Below are 18,933 nucleotides of genomic sequence, written 5' to 3' on the forward strand. Positions count from 1 at the left end.
CAGACTTCCAGATAGTCACCCACCTTGTTCTCACTACAGACAACAGAGATAGTGCAAAACACTACCAACATAACTCAAGGCAATTGTCTACTGAGGAATAATCCGATGCACACTATTATTGCAAGCAATAGCAACTTGGGATAATACAGTAAAGTAGATTGGATGGTTGTATCTGTAAGATACTGTACATTTAGGGTTGCCATAATTGTCCACTTTTACCAGGGACAAAATGTGGAACAAATTCAAGACCAAACTGTAGGACAACTGCAGGACAAAACTCAGCCCAAAATGTAGGACATTGAAGAAAAATGGTGGACCTTAAATGTCCTACATTTTGAGCTGAGTTTTGTCCTGCAGTTGCCCTACAGTTTGGTCTTGAATTTGTCCTACATTTTGTCCCTGGTAAAAGTGGACAATTATGGCAGCCCTATGTACATTGGAAGTTACAAACATAACCCTAAACCTTATACAGCTGAGATCCAGGTTATTTAAAGGACTGTATTCTCTCTTATGAACCCACACATGCTTGGAGATCTGCTAGGGAAGTCCTTCTCACTTCTTCATACTCTTACGGATACATCTGGTGGGAACATGGGAGAGGGCCTTTTCAGTGTCTGCCCCCTGGATCTAGAACTACCTTTCCAGAGTTGTTAGACTGGCATGCTCTCTATTTTCTTTTTGCAGTCAAGTAAAGACTTTTCTGTTTAGACAGGCATTTGATGATTGTATAAGGCCCATCTCTCCTAAACTATGCACAGGAGCATGCTAATTCCTGTACTGATTGTGTGGGTGGGTGCACGCATATGCATGTGCATGTTTAACTCTGTATTTTTTCATTTGTTGTAAGCTGCTTTGAGTCCCAAACAGGAAAAAGGTAATATAGTAATAACGACAACATGTGCATGGGAAACAACAACAACTTAACAACTTGGGCCCTGTACAGACCGTCAGTTTACGCCAGCCTGTAAGCAGACTAGGATTCAGCGTCCACACGGCCGAGAGCCCTAGTTCGCTGCCCTGTTGCCATCATGGTGCATGCCTGTTTACATGGGCTGTGCCATGATGATGACAGTAAGGGCTGTTCGACAGGGGAACACACTTCCTTGGAGTGTAGTGGAGTCTCCTTCCTTGGAGGTCTTTAAGCAGAGGCTGGATGGCCATTTGTCAGGGATGCTTTGACTGAGAGTTCCTGTATGGCAGGGGTTGGACTGGATGGCCCTTGCTGTCTCTTCCAACTCTATGATTCTATGATGCATGGGTGGCGCAGCACCCAAATGGTGCTGGCCGGAAGGGGTGTCATCATGATGTGCAAGCAACACTATGGTGCCCCTTCCAGGAAGCTGCTTACAGCAGCTTGTTTTTGCTCCCAAGAGGGAGCGGATCGTTGCTGTGGCACACAGCACCGATCCGGGGCAGAAAGGGATGGTGTCTTGCCACCCTTTCCTGCCTGTCTGTCGACCCCCTTAGCAAAATAGCATTGAAGTCTAATATCAAACTAGAAGAAAAAGGAGCATAACATTGGATGTTGGTGGATATCTAATATGGAGCAATTTCTAGCAATATTTTCAGCCAACCATTCACAATATGTATACCTAAGTCTCAGTCATCACATAACTGTTATATAGCTTTTCCCACTGGTTATAATCATGTGAAAGCTATGTACAACAATATTATGAAGCTCCCTGCAAGAGGTAATGCATTTATTATCCACAAGAGATATTCAGATCTGCAAAGAGGCATGACATAAATCAGACAGCTGTAAAATATTTTGGTAGGCAAAAATCAGACAGCTGTAAAATATTTTGCCTACAGATAACAAACTTTAAAGGTATGTAAAAAGTCTGTGCACATTTAAGAATGCTGTACTTCATAAATTCGGTTCATATTTCCATCATATCTTTTGGTCAGTAAAAAGAAAAAAGTTAAACCAAAAAATGAAATTGCAATTGGTCGTGATAATGTGTGCATTTTTTGTATGCAGGGAATTTGAAAGGAAGGAAACACATGCCATATCTCTTTCACATGTAAAGGTATATTCATTCAGGCCTATGCCCTGGTTAACTACAGAAACATTTAGAAAAGAGGAGCAGATCAGCAGTCCCTCCATTCACCATCTTGCTGGAGAAGGGAGGGAGGGAGGGAGAGAGAAGTCTTCCAATGCTTGCAAACAAATCTGGAAAGAGCCAGAGTGGTGTAGTGTTTTGAGCATTGGACTATGACTCGGCCATGTAAACTCACTGGGTGACCTTAGGCAAATCACATTCTCTCAGTTTCAGAGGATGGCAATGGCAAACCCCGTCTGAAGAAACATGTCAAGAAATCCCTGTGATAGTTCACCTTAGAGTTGCCCTAAATCGGAAATGACTTGGAGGCACACAACAACAGCCACATCTGGCAGGTTTTCTGGTCACATTGGTCGCTTAGATACATCCTCACAATTGGTGACTGAGCAAATGGGAAAAGTTCTAGGGACAGCATGTACGGGGTAGAGGCATGCAGGAAACCTTCACTGTCGAAAGCCCCAACAGAGATAAAACTTCTTTTAAACTGGGACTGCATTTGGTCTGTTTTAAATAAACATCATCTAAAAAGTTTTCCAAATGCAACAATGCAGAGTCTTCTTGAGAAATTCAATGTTCTCTGCCAAAGAAGGGAGCGGGTAGCCTCGCAGGAATAGACAACCTGGATCTCAAAGGAGTTTCTTTTTGTGTTGCTAATGGAGGGGCTATGCAGTGCTTCTCAGGGGTGGCCTCCAGCCATCCCTTTTATAGCCAGATTGGGGCCATAGCAATTGCATGCCGTGGCCCCAATCTGGCCTTTGGGCACAGTGCCAGAAAAGCACAGTGACACTGTGCACCATGTGGCCCAGTAAATGTATCACTGTTTTGTTGATTTTAGTTGTTATTGTACTTCCTCGTGTAAGGAAACATTGCATGTATTGTTATACAATGATGACTTAGTTTTAATGTAATTATCTTTTACTGTATTTTATTGATGTGGTTCTGTATGTATTTTACTGGATTGTAATCCTGCCTGGGAGAGGCGGGAAATATAAATAAAATTTATTATTATTATTATTATTATTATTATTATTATTTTGCTGTATGATCAACACGTCAACTCCTGGATATGTTGTCTAAAGCCCCATTGGTCTAACAGCAAATAGACAAATGAGGTTAAAGATAATACTTGGTTGGAAACATTTTCCAACACAAATTAGTCCTTTGTCCCATGGAGCTCTTTGCATTTATTCTCTCTGGACACTATGCACTATGTGTCCTTCTTCCTTCCCTTTGTAGGCTAAACCTTCTGAACAGCATGCATGGTTGATTCAAATACTTCAGGATGGTCTGGGAACTGGCATTATCAAGATCATGGCTGGCTGGACACTGGCAGCTCATGTGTCATAGTGATCATACATTTGTTGTGCTGGAATAGATACTGATGGAAAACTTTTTTTTACCACAAGTACAGTGGATCCTTCTATGGATGTCTACCTGAATCAGGCTATTACCAAGTAATCTCCATGAAATCTACATGATATCTCTGGAACATCACATCATCATCATGCCAGCATATGGCTGGCTGCCACTGGTTGTGTTTGCAGTGTGGTTGTCACAGTTGCTCTTTTCTGTGCTGTTTTGGATCTGTGCCCCCATCCTCAAATTCTATTGTGAGCAAGCATAGATTACATAGGAGACTGTGTAGTGCTGTATCCTTCTCCTTGGGTAAATGGAAAAGTCTGCAAGCCATCATATTCAACTATCTATAACTTGTAAATGTTGCTATTAATTTTAAATTCAAAATATTTAGGTATTCTTTAGCCTTACTCCTCCAAACTGTTTAAACAATGATTTCATGAACCTGCTTTTATGCCTTAGTAAGCAGCATAAAAAGAATATATTACTCTTATGGTTTCTGGAGAACACAAAATATATTTTGTTTAAAGAGGCAAAACCATGAGTCAGAATTCCAAACATGCCATGTAGATTTTTTAAGCTGTTATTTAATCAAGCCAAAGCTACCATCAAGGTCCAACAAAAGTTCTGATGAAATAAGCCTTTATAAGGGATTGATATTCACCAGTTCAAAAAATATTGAACAATAATAATCTTAAGTACCTGGCATTTCTTTCGGGCATTTCTTTCTTTCTACAACACATTTTCTTTTCTCACTTGTATGTGGACATGGTCTGCCTTGTGTAGAAGGAAGCTGTAGGATTGTTCTGACCCTTGTTTCATTTCCCCTTTTGAAGCCACATGTTTTTCCTCTTCTTGTGCAAAGGCTCCATGCGCTCCATTCATTAACTTTACAATGCACTGTAACAAAGATAGAACAGGAATCAGTCTGGATGCATAATCTTATATACAGGCAGAACCTACATTGTAAATTCCTTTTTTACACATTACATATAATATATTGTAAGTATCACTGTATTTAATTAACAGTGATTAATTAGCAACTTAAGAGAAGTAATATTCAACCCTTTAATATGAAGTATCATGAAAGTTATGTGACACACTTGCTTCAATAGTCAGCTGAGTCTCATCCATGCAAAGCTGAGACTTGAAGAAAAATTACAGTGAAGAAAAATATGCAAGGGAGTCATGATAGAAGGGAATAAAATTATGCAGTGTGGAGAAAATAGATAGCGATAAAGTTTTTTTCTTCTCCAATAATACTAAAACCTGCACTTATCCATTGACATTGAAATGGAGGATGGTTAGGCCAGATAAAACAAGTACAGGTTGAGTCTCCCTTATCCAAAATGCTTGGAAGCAGAAGTGTTTTGGATTTTTTCAAATTTTGCAACATTTACATAATAAGACATCTTGGTGATGGGACACAAATCTAAATATTAAATTCATTTATGTTTTGTATACACCTTATACACATAGTCTAAGTAATTTTGTGCATGAAACAAAGTTTGTGTACATTGAACCATCAGGAAGCAAAGCTGTCACTATCTCATGTGGACATTTTTTGGATTTGGGGGTATTTCAGGAGGAAAACTGGGCACCTCCTGCCTCCTTCCCACCTTATGGCACTATTGAAGAGAAATGCAGTATTAAAAGTTCCCAAAATAGTATGTTTTCTTTTAACAGTGCAATTTCAGCAAGACCAAGGCTTGTGCGGCAAGGTCCTAAGCATTCACTACATCCAGACATTGTTGTGTTGGTCAAATAAGTTTTCACAGGATAAAACTACTTCACAGTTGCTATTTATGGCCCTTCACTTCTGTCAAGGTATTTTAGAAAATGTAGCCATAACGACCTCCTGTCTATGTGACAAACTTTATGCTCAGGTATGTCCATCTAACTACATATCATTCAGTCTGAAAAATCTCATTAGATACAACTAAAGAATGGATGCACAGCTAAGGAACTACTTACCCAGGATAATAATAGAGTGTAAGAAGTAATACAGCATCATCATAAGGCAGATTACTATATTTTGGTAGAGAATTACTAGGGGTATATTTGGAAGCAATTATTTTTAATATAGTTGCCATTGTGGTTGCTCTGCCTCATACACCTGAGAAAGCTGCCTACTCTCACCAACTAAATTGTTTTAAACTTAAGGAAAACACTTTTCTGGTGTATATAATTATTTTGTGCATGGTTCTACTTTGTTAACTTTGAATTACATGTCTTTAAGAACAACCAGTTCAGCCAAAAGAAATTCAAATGGAAGGGATTTGCTTGTGTACCCATCCCAAGGATAAATACTTCACCTACCAATACTGTTGCACTCCATAGTGTGGTTGTTGGGTTCCAGCCAGTCAGGGCAGTTTTCAAGGCACTTTCCATGGTGTAGATAAAACCCATTTTTACATTTCATGCAGAAATTTTTATTGAAGCAGGCTTCACAGTCATCTTTACATTCTGAAGCACAAGAAATAAGTAATTAGTGTGGCTACACTCATGCATGTCAAATATACAATATGATTGAGTCATATCAGTGTGAGGTGATATATACTAAAAGTGTGCATGCAAAGGTCTGTACATATTAGGAATCAGCAACTGAAAATGCCAAATCTAGATCACTGAATACAATATAACCATCCATTCTGATGCAAGAAAGCTATGTAAAGAGTGTGACAGCTGTGGCATTGGGGTGCTGCCGGTTCACTTTGAAGAGCAAAGATGAGACCTGATAATCCATCCTGCTCGTCAGTGTAGCAGTCTTATAAATCCAGGTGCACAGTTCCCCTTTCCTCTAATACTAGGTGAACAGCTCCCATGGTGTTTACTTTGTATTTATGCTTTAGCAAACACAATCTGAGTGGCTGAGCCTCTATAGAAACACATTCACTGCAATGCAGCATACAGTTTGCTGTCTAGGATTAAGAAACCTGTTTTGACAAAAGAAGCTGGTTGTGCACAGCACTGATTGGCTAGTATGTGCAACACCACAAACCCTCCCTCCTTCCTATCTCCATAGAGTTGTTCTATACTTTTAAATATATATTTTCTTTTAAAAACACCAGTTGCATCTTCAATAAGGATAAAGCAATGAAAATAAATAAATAAATGAAGCAATGAGTCATAGTTTAGAGGTAAAGGTAAGATATATACAAAATAAATTAAAACAGTGTATCTGTCTATGGTTTCATTAAATGTATAGCAGATGAAGGAGTGAAAACGAGGTTAACTCTGTTGGAGGATATATTCTGAGGCCTGGCTGCATGCACGGCTTCTGATTGTGTGTCGTAGAGCATCAATGAAATGCAAAGTGTGAACAGTAGTAACTACATAAAATTTCTCTCTGGATAATTTGTCTCCACCCAAAAATAGGATTAGGTCCAACTGTTGATAAAATGCTAGAGACATATTTACTGCTGTGATCATGGATTGCTCAGGAAACACAGTGTTGAATAAATTAGATTTATAAGACTTCTGCTGTAGCCCTACAATGAAGGTTACTACAAACACAGATAATATGGAACATACTATATAGCAAATGGGAAATGAACAACAATATATCCAACAGATGTCTGATATAACACCAGTAATTATCATGTTTCTCGTGTAGTTTCAAAAACTCAAGTCTTTTGTAGTACCTAGATTTACAAGGTAGCATTTTTTAAAAAGTTGGTTGCAACTTTCTCCCCAACTTACTTGTGCACTCATTTCTTTCTGGGGATCGTTGCCCAATATGTCCAGGGGGACAGGATGAAACACACATGCCTATTTGTTTCATGTCTCTCCTCTCCAGATGAAAAAAGAGCTTAGAGTTGCATGTTATGCATCCATTGTATTCAGAACATGTTGCACATCCTTTTGGGCAGGGTTGGCTCATATTGCGATGCACTAAGAAGAAAAATTACCAGAATGAGGAAGGGATTAGTTTGCAATCTTAACCATTGATAATATCTCTCCAATCTTTAGCCTAGATCACTGAATACAATGTAACTTGCATACTGAAAACTCATGGGGTTTTTTGCATCTTGCAGTGCAAAGTGAGTTAATTTCTTTGCTATTAATTGTATCCATTTTAATGCAAAAACTTTACAAGACTTTTTTTAAAAGAGGGGAAGAGAAGGAAAATGTGTACATGCTGATATTATCCATATATATTTGGAAGAAAGCAGCACTGTGTGCAATGGGGCCATAGGACTTCAGCCTCAGTGAAAATTCTGTGTATGTTTACTTGTCAGTAAGCCCCAGAAAATGGTTAGATCCACTGTGCTGCAGTGGTTTGAACACTGGACTGTAACTCTGGAGGCCAGGGTTCAAATCCCCACTCAGCTATGGACCTTGGGCAAAGTCACACTCTCTCAGCCTCACAAGAAGGCAAAGGCAAACCCCCTCAAGAAAACCCCATGATAGGTTTGCCTTAAGTTAACTATACATTGTAAACAACAATACAACAATAACTAGCACCACATATATAGCTAACCCTTAAATCACTAGATAATACGAATTCATTCTTGCTTTAAGCATTATCCACTATAGCCATTTTTCTCATATAGTCATAATATAGTCATTTCTGAACTGTGTCTCAAAGAACCTTGGATTTTTAAAATACTAACCAGGCACAAACTCAGTAATAGTGAATTAATATGCCTGAAAATAAGTTTGCCCAACTCCACTACCAATCTTTCCCTGTAGCATGTCAATGCAAGGGCTTCTTGGACAAGCCGTAGGCTACACATTTACATCATGCAGGGCAATAGTAATGCACACCAAGCCTGGTCAGTGCCTCTGGGCCAGAACATGCTGGAGGGCTGCCATCACCACAGAGGAATTTCTTTCTAAAAGAGTAACTTTGAAAAGCCAAGACTGGTGTAGTATGGGGAAGCCATATCAATTGTTTTCATGACTGAGGAATCAAGAAACCATTATATGGATATTCATCCTGCAGGGAGTTGAAAGGCTATTTAATTTTTTTAACTTTATGAATATAATTAAAAAAAACAAAAAGGCATACAATATTACAGACATACCTGAAACAACATTCCACAACTCCTCCAATGAAACCCATATAAACATAAACATATTAAGAATAGTAACTTCCTGAACATTGCTCTAACCCATCTACTTATTCTTCAGAGACCTGATTGATGCTAATACTTTGTACTCAATAGAATAAAAATCCAGTTGTTATCCAACCTAAATGTCCTTTTTAAAAAATATGACATCAATGCCTATATTTCAGTACAAACTATAGTACCTTCATATAACTTAATTTTCCATACTGATATGAAATTTGTCATGTTTTGACACCTTAGTATTCTATGTACCTGCCTGGTTTTTACATTCTCAGTTTTGTTTTGTTTATGGACAAAGGAATCCTGGAAGGTGAAAAGTCTGACAAATATTTTCATATATACTTGCCCCTTGGAACTCCTGGGGGATCCGTTCCAGACCACTCCCCCAATGAGTTCCAAAACATGTGCATATTGAAACCCCATAGGCTTGAATGGGGAACATGCATGTGGGACACATGCTATGGGCACACGCCCCACTGAGGTTAATGGCAGTGGCCCCTCTGTGGATTTTCAAACCTGCAGATCTGAAGTCCGCAGACCTGGAGGGGCGACTGTATATTGAAATCAATTCTAAAACATAGCAGCTTAACCAATCTAGGAAGAACATCACAAACTATGAATGGGGTAGGGGGGCAGAAATTTAGGTTTTCTTTGTCTTTGTGCTCTATATAAACATACACTAACATCAAGGCCACCAAATAATAGACTTTTATGTTTTCTTCTTTGTCCTTCTGATTCCATGCCAAATTTGTGAAGCAAGGCTTTGACCCAAGATGCATCCAGGTGGCATTTTCCATCATCGCCCCCAGATTATGGAATGGCCTGCTGGATGAGATCCGTCTACTTACATCCTTAGACAGCTTTAAAGAGGCTGTTAAGATGGATCTCTTCTGGCAGGCCTTCCCAGAATAGAGAACCCGGCCTCAGAAAAACATCTGGGAATAAGATACTGCTGCTCCCATTGATTGTTTTGCTGATGTGATGTTGTTGACCTTCTGGTCAGTTTTTAACTTGTATGTTTTTTTTTTTAATTCTGCATTGGATTTAATACTTTTTTAAGGAGGGGAGGGTATCAGGGATTTTATATGTTCTGTATTTTTAACTATGTTAGCTGCCCCGATTGTTCTCAGAGCGGCGGGATACAAATAAATATTGTTGTTGTTGTTGTTGTTGTTGTTATTATTAGCATCCCAGTTAGATAGGCAGCAATTTAGGTATGAAGGGAAGGCTATCCATATAACTGAAGGATTTAAGCACCAAACTACAATTTCTTCCAATTCTTTCAGCAGCCATTATAGTTAATCTGGTGTGAGCAATACCAATTTGTAGTGCAGATGTCTCTTTCAAAAATCAACAGCAATAGATCAAATCTGATCTAGTCCTTTCTTTAAAATAAGTAGATATTTGTTATTGCCCCATTTTAATTGTCACGTGCCCTGCCCTACAAAGATTACCACATAACTCAAACTGCAGATTAAATAAGGAAAAGACAAACGTTCTACTTGTTCTCCAGATTCATTAGTTTTAAAATTAAGCCAGAATTTATATAATTAGTCAAGTTCCCAGGTTGAGAAACTCCTTGATAAGATGCTCTTGGGAAGGGGGGGGGTGCTCTTCTTCAACAATACTGGCATTGCGCTGCCTCTTTGTTAACTTCTTTCAGTGTGCATCACTTCCCAGAGAGAGGCCTCACAAGATATGCAGAGACTATTCACCTTGCTCTTCTTAACTGTTCTGTCAGGTCGAGAGAGCAGGTGCACAAGCAGCAACAATAAGGAAGATCACAAGACCAAGAGAGTCCAGTGATTAAAAGTGGGCTGTTTCCTGAGTCTTAGACCTTAGTAGGTATCTGACACTTGCTGACCCCTGATGCTCATTAGTCCCTTCACTAAAACACCTGTGAGGTGTCTTGTGAAACCTCACAGATTTAGGAGCTTATCCCATTAACAAATAAACCGGATTATTTCTTCCAGCTTGAATTCAGGATCAGGGATGCCCCCGGATATTATCATACCTAAATTGCTGTCCATCTAGCTGGGGTGCTGCTGCTTTCGACTTCAAAAATTGGCTGGCTGAGTGAGGCTTTGACCCAGGATGCATCCAGGTAGTGGCATCCCAGCTAGATAGGCACCGTTCTAGGTATAATAACATCCAGGAGCATTCCGGATCCTGAATTCAAGCCAGAAGAGGTAAGCCGGCTTATTTGTTAATGGGATAAGCTTCTTACAGTTTACTGTAGAATTTCTGTCAGCATGCAGAAACTCTAGACAAGCCCCATCCTCTCCATCCCATTCCTTGGAGACTAGCAGAGAGTGAAATCTTCAATCTCTGCAGTCAGTTATCAGGGAAACATAGCAGGGATTCACTTCAATTGCACACATCCCAAATCAGGATAAACCAGGTGCATAAAGTCAGCTGTTCACACATCCAGCATTTCTAGGAACAAATCGAGCCCTGAGCTCCTGCAACCAAATGTTTTATTCTTGCATTTATTTTCCTTCTCTCGTACACAGGTTCTCTGTATGTTCCTGAGAACAGAGGGCTAGTACTCCTGAGTGTTGGCCCTCTGAAAGCAGATTCCTAAAACATCTTATAGAAAGCAGTTCCTGAGAGATGATTTCTAGATTCCTAGAACATCTTCCAGGAATTTGTTCCTGAGAACTGATTTCTACAGTATCTTTGTAGCAACATAGCAACAGTCACAGCTATAGCAGCAAATAATGTGATATTTCAGCATTCAGGATAATAGGAGGCTGCAAACACCTTCTAGGTATGGGGCTCTTCTGATCTAGTCAGGTTGTGCCAATGAGCTCAGGACTCACTGATGCACCTGGCTACTTCATGATGCTATCCTACATGGCTGTGACATCAAGCTATTTTGACATTTCCAGTGTAAAATCTTTATAATAATACAGGGGCCATGTTGACTAGATCAGTTTTTCTGATCTAGTAATATCCCAACAGGAGGTAAGATACAGAAAGAGTTGGAGAGAACTACAAAATTGGCTCCAGTAACATCTAGTTGAGTGCTGATGATATTACAAAGAAGCAGCTCCCCCAAACTGTAGTGTTTCTCATTTCATCTGACCCTCCTAACTCTTTCTAAACCTCTATTACTGCTTTGAGTTCTTAGCCAATAAAATCATTGGGAAGGTTCCTTTTTCAGAAGATTTTCCAAACATTTGTATTGGCTCTGAAGCACTAAGTACAAATCTTTCCTATTAAAACAGATAAATTAAATACACTAGCTATATCTAATTTTTAAATGACAGCAGGAGTGGTACCCCACTTACACACAAAAGGCAACAAGTACTATCCAGAATGCAAAAGCATTAGTGTTTGCAGCTTACATGTTCTACATTATAATAACTATAATATAAATGAAGTTTCTGCCCCACCCCCACCCCCCCAAACTGTAGTGCATATCTCTGGTCCAAAACACACTTCAGAAATAATCCAGTTTGAGACTGCTTTAACTGCCCTGGCTCAGTGCTAGGAAATTCTGGGAACCATAGTTTTGTGAGACATTTAGCCTTCTCTGTCAGAGAGCTCTAGTGCCACAATAAACTACAATCCCCAGAGTTGCCTAACAATGAGCCAGGGCAGTTAAAGCACTCTCAGACTGGATTATTTCTGCAGTGTGTTTTGGACCTCTATGCGAAAAGCTAGGCCACAGGATTCCTAAAGCTGCTCCCTTGAAAACAACACCAATCTGCCACTCTGTCTTAGATGTTCTTTTCCCACATAAGTCAAAAGGAGTTGCACTTAATTTAGGTGAAAGTGGAATTTCAACTTTGAGCAGATTCATGTGGGGCAAATAGTACAGTTCTAGAGGATGATTACGTATATTTATTTCTGTTTTCTAATATTCAATTCACATCAGTAGCATCACTACAGCAGTGCGGGGGGATTCGGCCAGCACCAGGTGACACCCACAATAGGGGTAACACCCATTTGGACCATCCTCCCACTTCCCAGCTGCTCCAGCCCCATGTTTCCACAGGGATGTAGCCAAGGGGGGGGGGGGTTCTTGGGGTCCGGACCCCCCTTCCATTAGAAAAATGAATGGTGCGTGCTGTTGCGCCGCCACACCCAAGCCCCATTATAATGGTGGCACTTAGTCTGGACCGCCCCCTTTCTAAAATCCTAGCTACGTCCCTGGTTTCCAGGTAAAAGCTCGGGACAGAGGAGAAGGAGAGCACATGTGCTCTTGCAGGCTGCTCTGTACTGGGGCTTTTTCCTTGGAGAAGAAGCCCAGGATGAAGGAGGAGGAGGAGGAGCAGTGTATGCCCCCTTGCAGACTGCTCCATCCTGGACTCTTTCCCCACAGAGGAAGACTGGGATGGAGCAGCCTGAAAGGTCAGGCACATACTCCTCCAGCCATGGGCTTTCTCTGGGGAAGAAGCCTGGGACAGAGAAGGAGGCTGCTCCAGCACTCTGCCAGCTGCTGCAGCAGTCCACCCCCACACTGGGTCACCCGGAATGGCGACGCCACTGATTCCCACAATGCGTACCTTAACCTAAACAAATCAGCACGCATCCCTGGCATCACTAGAACTTTTCCCTTTTTGCAATAAAGCAAAATTTTCTCTTATATACAGTCCCTTTCCGTTTTACATGTGTTCCACAGTACTGCAAACATGCATTGTGTTGTTTCTACACCTTTATTATTTATTTTATTTTATTTTATTTCTATCCTGCCTTTCTCCCAAAAAGGGACCCAAGATGGCTCATGATATAAAACACATTAAAAACAACATGTTTTAAAACAATTAAATTAATTAAAACATTAGGAGGTTAAAATTTAAAACATACAAAAGTTAAAAAAAATCTAAACTAAACAATCCCTCAAATAAAACCTGGCTTGCATGATTTTAAAAGTCTTGCTTGAATAAAAATGTTTTTGCTTGCTGGTGAAAGGCCAATAGGGAGGGGACCAGCCTAGCCTCCCGTGGAAGGGAGTTCAATAGGGAGCAGACACCAAGAAGGCTTTCTCTGATGTCCTCACCATGATGGCATGGATATCAGTTCTTTTGCAGAACTCATCCCTTTTCTCAGTTTGCTTGCCCAACTTCTGGCATCATTTAGAGGACTACTAGTTGTCTTGCTGAAAGGGACCTCAGTCATTACAGCAACAGATGCCTCTGTATACCACAAAAGATTTAATCCGATGCCCAGTAACACAATCCACTGTAACACAACAGCAAATTACTGTATACAATAGATCAGTTCACAGAACAAACACACACACAATCCTTTGTTTTTCTATAAGAACAGTAGTGGGGGTTCATTAATGTACATTAATGTAATGTTTCTTGTGCCATCATGGCACTCCAAAATGTTTATGTGCACTCCATATGTGTTTTGTAGGTTTTGAAGTTAGAATCCTGATTCTTAATTTTTTTACATTACATTTTCTTTGGTTAAAACTGGAATGTCTCTGTTTTTTCTTTTCTACATTATTGTTTGAGCTTCGCAGGCCATTACATCTATTCTTACCAGAAGGTGGCAGCCATTGCTTTAACATATTCACATCACAGCTATACAGTCTCTCTTCCCCACCACACACTTAACAGCTTGACTTTTCTCAGGTTGCAAAGAATATTTGGAGCAGCAAAACAGCAACTGATGCTGCATGACATCTGAGACTGGTATAGGACTCTAAATAAATGAAGGCCACATTCTGCCTTTGCAACAAGAACCAAATACTAAAGAGAGCACAGAGTAGTGGTGGTTGTAATTATTGCACTCCATGGAATTCACATTCCATTATCCCTCCAGGGAAAATAGTTTGTATAGGCAGCTCTCCATATCCACAGACTCTGCATCCACAGATTCCATCATACATGGCTTGAAAACATTCCCCACCCTCTCCCAAAATTCCCTAAAACAAACCTTGATTTTGCCATTTTATTTAAGGGACCCCATTTGACTACATCATTGTATAAAATGGTAATTTAGTATCCATGGATTTTGGTATCCAGTGGGGGTCCTGGAACCAAACCACAGCAGATACCAAGGGCCTCACTGTATTCCACTTAAGACTAATGTGGTGGCCAGCAACGTGGTGCTCCACCTGGTGGGTTTGCAAAGTAGTTTGTATTCATGATGGGATAAAAGCTGTGAGGAGGGGGGGAAGGGGGAAGAATATGGAAAGATATGAGCATCACAGTCACTTACAGTATTAAAAGGATCACATCAGTTGGAGTGTGTGGGAACAAGACATGGTGATTTGAAAGAAATTTAATAGAACATAAGTGCAAATAGCAAGGAAGATTTAACATGGGTTTATACAGTAAAAGGGGCAGTAGTACAAGCATTCAAGATTGCTTACTCTTTTCTGCTATCCACTTCACATTTTTCTCTCATTTTCTTTTTCAATGTCTCTTTGGTGCTTGAAAAGACAGACTCTTCAACAGCCTTTCCAAATACTTTCCTCTTAAGTACACTTTCCTCTTAAGCATAGCCCAACCTTCCCATTCACTTTCTTCCCTTGGCCTAGGAAATATCCTGCAGCAGACTTTAGTTTGGAGGCCTGCCAAGGAGACAGATACAGATACAGATTGTTTAGATATGCATGCGTGTATCTGCCAATGAATACCAGGTGCTTAGGATATATTTCAGAGGAAGGAATTGGCAAAACCATCTCTGAGTATTCCTTGCCTAAGAAAACCCTATGAAATTCTGAAAGAATTACCTGTGTTGCTTTAGACTGGTCTTGCCTAAGGTTAAAATAGACCTAACTCAAGAAAATTTTGAAAATGAAAGAAATGAAGTTGTTGGTGGCAACTTATCTGTGAGGAATTAAAAGATACTTTCCAGCCTTCCAGGATTAGACACCCACACCCAAAGACTACAACAATATGGTCTAATTTGCATGTAAAATTGCGGGACCCTAGGCCATGGTACTGTAGCATTCACTAATCTGGAAGAGGCAGGAGAAAGCAAATTGAGAATTCTATTAGACCAAATTAAAAATACTTTGTTCAAAATTGAAATTTTACAGGGAATGACCAGTGGCAGCCTTCCTACAGTATTATGGCAATGGCCCTCCACCTAAAGTTTTATTTCCTGCTGGTCCTGCTGTCATGTATGTGGATTAATTGGTTTCTGCCTTTTTTCCTTATAAATCAGAACAAGACACTGTGCAATTTGCTAGCTCCAGAAAGAAAAAGAAAAAAAAACCTCCGAAAGTATATTTCCTAATATCTCTATGGAGATACATTAAACTTTCCTCTTGACATTTAAGCATAAAGCAGTTTAAACCATAGCACGACAAACTGAAGTTAACAAAACTACACCACAGAAAGATGTGTTTCATATCATGAATATATTCTAGTTCAGAAAGAACAGAGCCCTCTCCCCCCCACCCCAAATTAATTTTGGTAATTAGAAAATTATTGTAGATTAAAACCCAAACTAGAAAAGTTGGTTCTAGAACTGTTTCAAAGTTAAGGAGAAAGCCCACCAGAGACAGATGCAGAATTTATCCAGTCTATTAGTTTCTTTAACACAACAGAAATAATCTCCAAACTAGCCACAGAAACTATCATTGGTTTGGTCTCCATCCAAAATTATTTTTTAAAATAAATACACTGAAAAGAATTATTTTAATACAGAGAAAAAAGATTATTTTCTCCCTCTCCCCAAACTCTCCACAGATTTCCTCTAAAATTTATGGGAGGTCATTTTGGGAAAGGACACAAATAAACCCACAAAATAAAGGTATTCTTTTTACTAGGCCAATGAATAGGCCTTGAGGTTGTTTTGAATGGAAATCCACATGACATAGCAATATTCCCCAGAATAAGCACCAGTAGACATTTCTAGTAAGACATTACAATTATCACTGGCAGAGGCAATTTACTTCCTTCCCTCACTCCAATATCGCACTGTCCTAGTCAGAGGACAAGAGGTCTATAAAATCTAATACTTGTGATAATTGACGACTGCAGACTGTATTGTCTTTTGTCCAGGAAAAGAGCGCCTACAACAACATAGGTTTATTAATACATTCATTTCTCAGCTACAAGGGCAGTTTTAAAAAAATCTTGCTGGCTATGCATAATAGGGGAGGGAAGTAGAAAATCAACTGCGTAATTTTTCCTGTGCATGCACCAAAGGTGTTTTTTAAACCTGGGGTCTATTTCTGTATATCTGTTGGACTCTGAAAGAGAATGGTGTTCCTGATCCTACTCCCTCAGCATATTTCTCATGAAATTATCCCAACCCACTGTATTTTGAAACAACTAGTTTTCAAGGGTCTTGATTCAATTAAGTGACAGCTCTTTTAGTTAGTTTGCCAGCAACAACTAAGCATTGAGAACAGATGTAAGGATCCATAGCTGTCCTGATTTGTAAAGCCAGAGTCTATCACTTGTTTCTATAATAGATTTTTAGTTGAGCTAGCACTTATTCAACTTGTCTGGGATTCAAAAAGTGCTTATTCTTAAGAGCTTGCAGACACACTAAAAAAACATTTTAAAAAATGCCCTTGGGTAGCAGCCATATCACAAATTATTGTACTCTTGAAATTCCAGTTTGAACAGTTTACTATTTCTAATAGGGAGCTTCTGCTCATGAACTACAATTTCCTTGGGATGTGGAACTGCCTAATATCCCTGTTCTTTGTATCTTGGCCAGCCAGTCTAAGAAGTACAAGCCTCTTTTGGTTAGAGGGGAATGTGTTCTGGACTTACATGTCAACACTCATGCCAAATGTCTGGCCCCTATCCTGGCTTATTCCCACTAATTGTCATCAAAATGAATCTTTCCCTTCAGGGGGACATTACAGGCAACTGGTTTATTGAAAACTAGACGTAGATGCCTCCTATGTCCTCCTCTAGCTCATGAAAGAGAAAAGGGAAGCATAACAAGCAGAAGACTCACCATAGAACATCTATACAGATTTAGTTTGGGCCTAAATCTGTTGTTGCAAAAGAATATCTCTTGCCAAATAAGATATTACAGCTGCCACTGATGTCTTGTAAAATGCCAAAGAACACAATTCTAGGAAAGTGTTGAGAAGTCACTGGGTATGCACTAATGTAACCAAAAGCTGAGTTTAGCTATTTGATTAGTAACATAATTAATTCAATGGTCACAGCTTGCATATTTGCTCATCAGCTCTAATGCTGTACAGGGATCACTGAGCTCATACCACCAGCATTACACAATTACAGTAGCAAGTCTTCCTTGCAGCCGTCTGACACCAAAGCTTCTGCCATGCATGTTTTCTTTTCTTTTTTAAAAAATAGAAACCACAGAAAGAATGGCAAAAACATGTTTTACTTTAAATCTCTTTTTTCTGTCTTAAAGCATATAAACAACAAGCTTGTAATCCTGCTTTAGAAGTTACAGTGCTACCTGCAGTATTAAGAAATGAGAGACATTGGCCTGTTACAGACTGCCAAAATAAAGCTGCTTCGGGTCTCTTTGGAGGTATGCTATTTAAATGATGCATGGATCCTAAGGCCTGTTACAGACAGCCAAAATAAAGCTGCTTCGAGTCACAGTGGAGGTATGGTGTTTCAATGATGCATGCGTCCTAAGAGTCCAGAAGCCACACCAAAGCCATGCTCCAGTCCTTAGGGCTGGAGCATGGCTTTGGCGCGACTTCTGGACTCTTAGGACGCGTGCATCATTGAAACACCATACCTCCACTGTGACTCGAAGCAGCTTTATTTTGGCTGTCTGTAACAGGCCTAAGAGTCCAGAGGTCGCGCCAAAGCCACACTCCATTCCTAAGCACTGGAGTGCAGCTTTGGTGCAGCTTCCAGATTCTTAGGGTGCATGCATCATTTAAACAGCATACCCCCAAAGAGACCCGAAGCAGCTTTATTTTGGCAGTCTGTAACAGGCCATAGTCATTCAACTTTATTGCAGGTCTGAACAAACTGTGGCCCACCAAACTGAACACAGCCCAGCAGCCATATATTTACTGCCTCTCAGGTGCCTGTTGGCACACCCATTTGTTTCCGAAGCCCCAGACAGAATACCCAAACAAGGATCTTCAATGAGCCTCTGGGATCCACCGTATATGGTTATGTTAGTATCAGTGGGTTCAACCAGAGTTTTGTCTTATTGTCTTGACTTTTGCTCAATATACCAGCAGTAATTTCAACATCTTTTCTCCAGTCTTACAAAGGTCAGTGTGTACTTTGCATTTAAATAGCATTAAAATATGTATGTTTACTTTATATACTCATGTATAAGTCTAGAAAGTTTAGACAAAAAATTAACCCCCAAAAGCTGGGTCGGCTTATCTACAGGTCAGTGTAAATGCTGTATATTAACTCTTCCCCTTCTCTAAGTAGAGTGGCAAAAGGTAAGAGCTTATTCCCAAAAGAAGCACCAGCCCCCTCTACTCTTTCCACCATGATGCTGCTTCTGGCCTTTTTGAATGTCTGAGCAGAAAAATTGCAGTGGTGGCACCTCTT

General features: G+C 39.9%; 1 protein-coding gene across 1 annotated transcript in view; it reads right to left on the reverse strand.

Moving 5' to 3' along the window:
* The window catches only part of RSPO3 (R-spondin 3), a 78,143-nt gene that overhangs the window by 35,031 nt on the left and 24,179 nt on the right, over positions 1–18,933 (reverse strand). Inside the window, exons 2-4 of the mRNA XM_089528476.1 lie at positions 7,122–7,313; positions 5,739–5,885; positions 4,122–4,319 (exon numbers count right to left, since the gene is read on the reverse strand). Of these exons, the coding sequence (XP_089384602.1) occupies positions 4,122–4,319; positions 5,739–5,885; positions 7,122–7,313 (537 nt within the window). The remainder of the gene's footprint in view (positions 1–4,121; positions 4,320–5,738; positions 5,886–7,121; positions 7,314–18,933) is intronic.

This window comes from Sceloporus occidentalis, unplaced genomic scaffold (genome assembly GCF_023333645.1).
Source record: "Sceloporus occidentalis isolate IW3139 unplaced genomic scaffold, rSceOcc1.0.p SCAF_6, whole genome shotgun sequence".
NCBI lineage: Eukaryota > Metazoa > Chordata > Lepidosauria > Squamata > Phrynosomatidae > Sceloporus > Sceloporus occidentalis.